General features: G+C 63.9%; 1 protein-coding gene across 1 annotated transcript in view; it reads left to right on the top strand.

The window, feature by feature from the left end:
• Window positions 1-2,757: 2,757 nt before the first annotated feature.
• Window positions 2,758-7,407, top strand: part of AEBP1 (AE binding protein 1) — a 13,031-nt gene continuing 8,381 nt past the window's right edge. The window contains exons 1-9 of the mRNA XM_044920203.1: window positions 2,758-3,059; window positions 4,642-4,971; window positions 5,499-5,561; window positions 5,675-5,746; window positions 5,896-6,015; window positions 6,095-6,172; window positions 6,877-6,954; window positions 7,081-7,161; window positions 7,271-7,320. Of these exons, the coding sequence (XP_044776138.1) occupies window positions 2,807-3,059; window positions 4,642-4,971; window positions 5,499-5,561; window positions 5,675-5,746; window positions 5,896-6,015; window positions 6,095-6,172; window positions 6,877-6,954; window positions 7,081-7,161; window positions 7,271-7,320 (1,125 nt within the window). The 5' untranslated portion in view covers window positions 2,758-2,806. The remainder of the gene's footprint in view (window positions 3,060-4,641; window positions 4,972-5,498; window positions 5,562-5,674; window positions 5,747-5,895; window positions 6,016-6,094; window positions 6,173-6,876; window positions 6,955-7,080; window positions 7,162-7,270; window positions 7,321-7,407) is intronic.

Consider the following 7,407-nt stretch of genomic DNA (forward strand, 5'->3'; position numbering starts at 1 on the left):
GAAAAGTTTCTTTCTATTCCTTTCTAATTTTTTTTTACGGTTTCTATTTTCCCTGGCAGAGGATGTTGGGCCCAAATCTGATCCATGTGTGAGCCAGCTGAACTCAGGAGCGTTCCCAGGGAAGTGACGTTCCACAGCACCCCCGCACCCCCCCAGCCTTGAGCCTCCCTGCTTGACACACTCAACTGGGGGCCACAGAGCAAATTCCAAGACAGAGTTTCAAGAATGATGATTCAGAGGCTCACAGAGGACATTTATGGGTAAGAGCTTGCTTCATCTCTATGGCCAGGACCAGCCTGGGGACACATGACAGGGCGAGTACAGTGCAGGGAGCAGGAGGCCTGGCTGGGGGCAGGGGGTGGGTGGTGCTCTGAGAGCTCAGGTGGGCGGCCGTGCTCTCTGGGGGGGAGACGGCAAGGGCTGGGCGCTGGCATGTTCTCACTGCTGACACCGTGCCGGGCACAGCACATGCTCTACCTGCACCTGAGGCTGGGGAGCAGGGGGTCACTTGCTGCCCTCAGATGGCCGGGAGGCCAGAGCTGGGGTGGGACCCTCGGAACCAGCTCCCAACACAGTCCCACTGCCTTTTTAAGCATGGACAAGGGTGAGCCGGTGAGAAACAAAGGAAGGGCCTTGAACAGAAGGGGTACAGAGCCTCCCTGGGTCCTGTTCCCGGGCCGGGGGCTGAGCCAGCAGCCCCCACAGTGTCCCTCGGGCTGGCCGTGGCTTTGTGAAGAGGCCCAGGGGCTTCCTGACCTGCTCCTTCTCTTTCCCTTTAGTCCAAGGTCCAAACTGCCTGTGGACCTTCCCAGGGGCTCCTGGGTTTTCCCAGCTACTTCACGGGGCCAAGCCCTCACAGACAACCTTGGCTCAGGGCTGACTGCTGCTAAACTTGACCCATGGAATCCAGCTGTGCTCTTTCTCGCTTCCTCATTCCTTCTGCTCTGGGAGCTCCAGCCTCAGGTGTGAGGCCCATTTGGGACCAGCTGACATTTACCCTTCAAGGAGCCTATGGAAACACACGTATCCTAGCTCTCTATGCCAGCACCCGTGGCAGACATTACTAATCTATTCTGGATTCTCTGATCTATGCTGGCACCCATACGGATATTATTGATTAATCCTGAGATTCTCTGACTACCCAATATATGTGCCCCCAGGTGCATGCAGTGGCTGGAGCTACTGTAAACAGTCTTTAAAAAACCAGGTTCTGGTAAGAGGAACGAGAGAAGTGGCTGTCCGTGTTGGGATATAAGCTGGTGGGAAAGCCGTGCGTTGCAGAGGTGAGACAGTGTCCACTGCAGGAAACAGAAGAAACTCTAGGGGAGGGGACGAGCCCCAAATAATAGCATCTCCTGCCTCAGTGTCCAGTGACTGTCCCCAGGGCACATCCCAGCACACAGCTCAGTTGGGTTAAAGGCACACAAAGTCTCTCCCCAGCTGGGTCCTCGGGGGCAGTGTCTGGTCTACTTTGCCTTTGTGGCCCCCATATCTTCCACATGGAGCTGGGCTCACAGGCACTGCCCGCAAATCTTCCCTTGAGCAGACCTGGCTTGACCTGAGGCTGTACCATTTGCCGGAGAGGCCAGAGAGGTGGCTTCGCCGATCCAGGTGTAGGGGCAGGCAAGAAACCCTTCAACTTGTAGGGAAATCATTGTGTGAGTGCTGAGTCCCATTCCTGTGAATTATACACAGATTTAATACAATGGGAAGGGAATCTCCTCCCTCGCTGCTCCGTCTCTGCCCCCTTCTGAACTTGCCCTTGTCTGCCAGGACCTGGGGGAGGGGGGCGTTACATAGGGACTCCCAGCCCCAACAGAGCAGCTGGCCTGCCCTGAGGGCAGGTTTACCCCTGCCTGCCACTAGAGAGTGAGTTCCCGAAGAGCTGTCCCTCACCGGGAGCCAGCACAGGGCCCACAGACCGGGAAATCAGTTGGACGTCTGCAGGAAAGCTAGTGACAGTTCACAGAGTTGCCAGCCCAAGCCTCCAGAGAGAGGCAAGGATGGGTTGGCCAGGGGCGTTCACCGCCTGGCGGGAGCCCTGAGATGGGGAGGGTCTCGGAGGCCAGAGGCCACAGCTGGGCTCTGCCGTCAGGGCTCCCAACCCCCTCCATTGGTCTGGGTGGCATCTCGCCTCCCGGTCCCAGCCGACTCGAGCGCGGTGCTGCAGACCCATTGTGGGGGGGGGGCGGCATTGGACCCCTCGGACCTGCGCCCTCAAGATCCCCCTCCCCCCCACGCAGGTCCTCCGTCCTAGGCGCAGGCCTCAGGCCGTGGACGCCGGCCGGCCCCAGTTACCGTTTCGGAAAGTGCCAAGCGCGCGGCGCCGGGACAGATCGCCGCCACCGCCCCCCCCCCGCCCCGCCCCCGCAGCCCCCCCCCCCCCCCCCCCCGCCCCGCCCCCGCAGCCCCTCCGTCCACGCCCGGCTCCTCCTCCTCCTCCTCCTTCCCCAGGGGTGGGGGCAGCCGGCTCCGGAAGCCCTGGCGCCCCCGCCCCGGCCGCCACTGGAGCTTTGGAGAGGCGGTGCGCGCGGGAGCGCGCCACGCGGGGCCGGAGCTCCCAGCCGCCACCAGCGCCGCAGAGACCCCCCGGCCACCCCTGAGCCCCCACTCTCCCCTGAGCCATTGCCCGGCCCAGAGCCCTCTCGCCCCACCCCGGATCCTCCCGCCCGCTCCCACCCGGAGCCCTCCGCCGACCCCGGCGCCCCCGCCCACGCGGGACCCCTCTGCCGCCCCTCCCCAGAGTCCCCGCCCCTCGCCACCCCGGGGGCCCCCCGCGCCCCTGCCCCCCGCGCAAGCCCCGGCCATGGCGGCCGTGCGCGGGGCGCCCCTGCTCGGCTGTCTCCTGGTGCTCCTGGCGCTGTGCCCCGGGGGGCGCCCGCAGACGGTGCTGACCGACGACGAGATCGAGGAGTTCCTCGAGGGTTTCCTGTGGGAGTTGGAGCCTGAGACCCGGGAGGACGACCTGGAGGAGCCGCCGCCCCCCGAGCCCACCCTGCGCGCCCGCAAAGCCCAGGCGGGGGGCAAGCCGGGGGCGCGCCCGGGGGTAGCCAAAGAGGGTAAGATCCCCAGGGGCGTGCCTCGGGGGGGTGGCCCGCCGTGCGATGGGGGACCTCGGGGCGCCCCACTTCTCAGGTGACAATGGCAGGCCCTGGCAAGGGTTTGGCTGCTGTCCATTCTGCTCTGTGAGGCACAGGAGAGCCCACGCAGAGGTCGGTGCTGGCTTGTGGCCCTCTGTGCACCGAGGCACATCCGCGGTTTGGGCCCTCCCGCCCCTCACCCCCCGTCCCCCAGAAGGACGAGCATTGAGCCACCTGGGGACTTGGCTGCCTCTCCCCAGGTCTGTCCTGTGAGCTGCCCTCATGTCCTCATGGGGCCTGTGTGTGGCAGACCGTGGCTGTGCCCATGCCACCCCCAGAGTCCCAGCCTCAGCCCTTCCTTGGGAGGGCTCCCCAGCACCCTCCTGCCCGGCCTCCTGTTCCAAGAGCACAGAGGCAGGTGAGGGGGCTGCCGCCGGGAGCAGTGAGCAGCGCCCTTTCCGTGGCCGTGGATTCACTGTGGTGGTGCGTCGCAGGGCACGGGGCCCAGGACTTCTTACATAATGTTGTCAATAAACCTCAGCTGTTTATGGTGACTTTCTGGAGGGGGGCAAGGGTCCTGTTGATCTCTCTCTCCCAGGAGACTCCAAAGCACCATCCATCATTCCTGAGGTCAGCAGCCCCTCCCCTGTGTCCTCTTCTAGATCTTTCCTGGCTCCTTCCCCACCCCTTGGGAGGCGGATCCTAGGACCCAACATGGCCTCCCCCGCCAACCTCTACTCCCCATTCCAGGCTTACTGTCCTGGCCTCCTGGATGCCTCTGTGGCAGCCCTGTTTCTCCTGGCTGTGTGCATTCTGTAAATTTTTCTGTGTTTAGGCCTCCGGCCACCACCCCCATCACATTCTCCCTCGCACTTGCTCAGGGGCCTGGAGGACTCCCACAGACTGCCCCGTGCCCTGCTCCCGCTTCCTCCCCCAGACTCTGAGAGGGCTGAGCAGCTGCGGTGCCTGTCTGTCCCCCACCCCCCATGTGGCCCCAGGACCCCCCCTCTTGGTTAGAGCTGCCAACCCACCCCAGACCCCTTACTTCCCGAAAAGGACATGAGTGATCTTTTTCTTGCTCTGCAGGGAGCTTCAGGGAGGCCCCAGGCCCAGGCCCTTGACTTTGGGTGGCAGTTGGTGGGGATGAGACCTCCTTCCCCTTTAGACTGGGCACTCCCCCAGGCCTGGATGGCTCAGTCACCTCTCTGCCCCTTCGGTGCCCTGCACAGTATAACGCTCCCTGATCAGCTGAGCGGACACGTGGGGAAGAGGATGATGAGGGGCCTCTGTTGAGTTTTGGCGGGTGGGAGGGTGAGGGCCTGCTCCCTGGGCCAAGCTGTGGTGTTGGTGGCAGAGAGCTGCCAACAGAAAGCCTGGGTTCCAATCCCAGCTCTTCCAAGAGGGCAAGTGACTTCACCTCTTGGTTTCCCAATCCAAGAAACACAGGGCCAGCAAGAACCAGTGAGAGCCGCTATTCCCGGGTTGTGGGCACCTTGGGGTGGCCGTGTGAGATATGGAGTGACATCCCCATTGATTTGACTTAAATCTGCATTTGTGACAGCACCTCTGGAAAAGGCCAAAGACAAAGGGAAGAAAGGGAAGAAGGACAAAGGTCCCAAGGCAACCAAGCAGCCCCTGGAGGGGTCCCTCAGGCCACCCAAGAAACCCAAGGAGAAGCCACCTAAGGCCACCAAGAAACCCAAGGAGAAGCCACCCAAGGCCACCAAGAAGCCCAAGGAGAAACCACCCAAGGCCACCAAGAAGCCCAAGGAGAAACCACCCAAGGCCACCAAGAGGCCCTTGGCTGGGAAGAGGCCCCCCACCGAAACCCCGTGGTGGCCACGGCCCCTGCCTCCCAGCCCCGGCCCCGAGGAGCTGCCTCGCGGGGGAGGTGTGTGCAGGCTCTCCTGGGGTTGTGGGGCTCTGACCTGCTAGGCTACTGGGAGGGAGAGGGGGTCCCTAGGCCTCTGCTTCCTGCAGATAGATCCTGAGGGCCACTCAGACAGGGTGGGCTCTGGAGCCTCGTTGTCAGGAACGTAGCCGTTTGGTTGGAGCTCCCTTGGGGCGGCTGCCTCGCCTGGGCAGGGGGGTGCTTGGCAGCCTCGTGGATAGGGTTTGCTCTCCAGTGTCCTGGATCTGTCCCCGGGCCCCCACCTGGATCCCTCCTCCTGTGTATTGTTGGGCCCTGAGTCTTTGGGGTGCCCTCCTGCTGGGGCCTAGGCTCCCCAGAAAGCCCTCCAGCTCTCAGGCCCCAGGAGATACCAGCAGGGTGCTGAAGGCCAGAGCAGTCCAGGCCTCCTGGGAGTGAGCTCAAGCTTTGGGAGCTGTCGGCAGGGCCTAGGTCTCGTGGGGGCTCCCGATACAACCAGTGGTCAGGGCGGGCTTCCCATCCACCGGCTTGTGGGGTTTGTGTTGCAGGCGGGGCCCTCCCAAGTCCTTGGCTGGGTCCAGGAGGAGAAACTGATTCGGAGCGCCAGTCTGGTGAGTGGGCGATATCCACCCGGCCTTGGGGGACCTGCTGCCTTGGCTGGCTGAGCCGGGGTAGGGGCATCAGTGAGTGTCTTCAACAAGCCAGCCATGAGCATTTCCCCCAGAGCCAGAAGAGGAGACCGAACCACCCACCCTGGACTACAATGACCAGATAGAGAGGGAGGACGATGAGGATTGTGAGTAGGCTCCCCCTGCCCTTGTCTGGACCCGGACCCCTGGCCCCGGGGTCCACTGATGGTTGGCCCACCCAGAGGCCCTGCCCTCCCAGCCCCTCTCCCCTCGAGGGGGGGCCTTGGACTGGCTCAGAGCCCGCCATCCCCCTCAGTTGAGTACATCCGACGGCAGAAGCAGCCTCGGCCACCCCCCAGCAGGAGGAGGCCGGAGCCCCCAGAGGAGAAGGCCGAGCCGCCCGGGCCTGGGCTGGAGGCCCCTAAGGAGAGGATCGGTAGGCTGGGGACCGCTGGGGGAGGGAGGGGTGCCAGGCACGGGGGCTCTGGGCCCACCCCTGCCTCCCACCGCCACAGAGCCTCCTCCGAAGCCGCTGCCGCCCCCCCTGCCTCCCGACTATGGAGATGGCTACGTGATCCCCCACTATGACGACAGTGAGTGCCCGGGCCCGGCCCGCCACACCCCTGCTTCCGCTGCTTTGCAGGGAGTTGCCTTGCCAGCGCCCCTCCGTGCCCACATGGACTCGCAGCCCTGGTCTGATCTCCTCCCTCGGGCTGTTCCCTCCCGAACGCTAGTGGGCTGCAGTCTCCGTCCCCTGCTCCCGTTCTATCTGCCCTCACCCGCGCAGGACCCCAGCTCCTTCTGGGCAGCCACTGTCCTCTCCCTCTTGTGCCTGTGTCCACGGGGCCCGAGCAGGTTCCTGCCCTTTCCCTGCCCCCAGGTCCCCACCAATCCTTCCCACTGACCCTTGGCCCCAGCTCAGCCCTCACTCAAGACCACCCCCTCCCGGCCACAGGCGTCAGGTGTCACTCAAGGTGTGTCCCGTGTGTGCCCCATTCCCTGCCCAGACTCCATGGCCCACCTTTCCCGAGGCCACGGCCTCCCAGGTCAGGCTGGTGACTTCCCGGGCTCAGGCTCATCCTGCCTGCGCCTAGGTGGCCTCCCCTCCAGGAGCCCCTCCCTCCTCATCCCTGCCTACCTGGATTCTTAAGCCCTGCCCTGACCCCACCTCCTCCTCCTGCACTTCCTCCTGGCAGTCCTGCCGGCCAGGCTCCTGTGGATCCAGGAGCTCTGGCTCACAGAGGGGGCTCTGGGGGCAGCATCTGGGCCACCTCAGCAGGGCTCTGCCTCCCCACAGTGGACTATTACTTCGGGCCTCCCAGACCCAGGAAACCCCACACTGAGCTAGAGACAGATGAAGAGAAGGAGGAGCTGAGTGAGTGGAACCAAGCTGTTCCCCCCTCCCCCGGCCTGACCCCCAGTGCAGGCCTGACCCCTGACCCCCCTGCCCCCTGAAGCCCAGGGCTAAGGTGACAGGCTTCTTCTGCTTTCCACTGTTCAGAGAAACCCAAAAAGGAGGGCAGCCCCAAAGAGGAGGAGACAGATGACAAGTGGACTGTGGAGAAGGACAAGGACCACAAAGGTGTGTGTCTGGGGGCTGGACCCACACAGCCGGGATCCCTGTGTGAGAGCAAGTGCGTTCCTGAGGCTCCCGGACCCTCTGCACCATTTCCTCCTGTTGTTGCCTCCAGGGCCCCGGAAGGGTGAGGAGCTGGAGGAGGAGTGGGCTCCGACAGAGAAAGTCAGTGAGTAAGGGGCCTGGGGGTTGCAGGGGCTGCGGTATGTGGGGGCTGGTGTATGTGGGGGGCTGGTCTATGTGGAGGCTGGG

The sequence above is a fragment of the Neomonachus schauinslandi genome, chromosome 12 (genome assembly GCF_002201575.2).
Source record: "Neomonachus schauinslandi chromosome 12, ASM220157v2, whole genome shotgun sequence".
In the NCBI taxonomy this organism is placed as follows: Eukaryota; Metazoa; Chordata; class Mammalia; order Carnivora; family Phocidae; genus Neomonachus; species Neomonachus schauinslandi.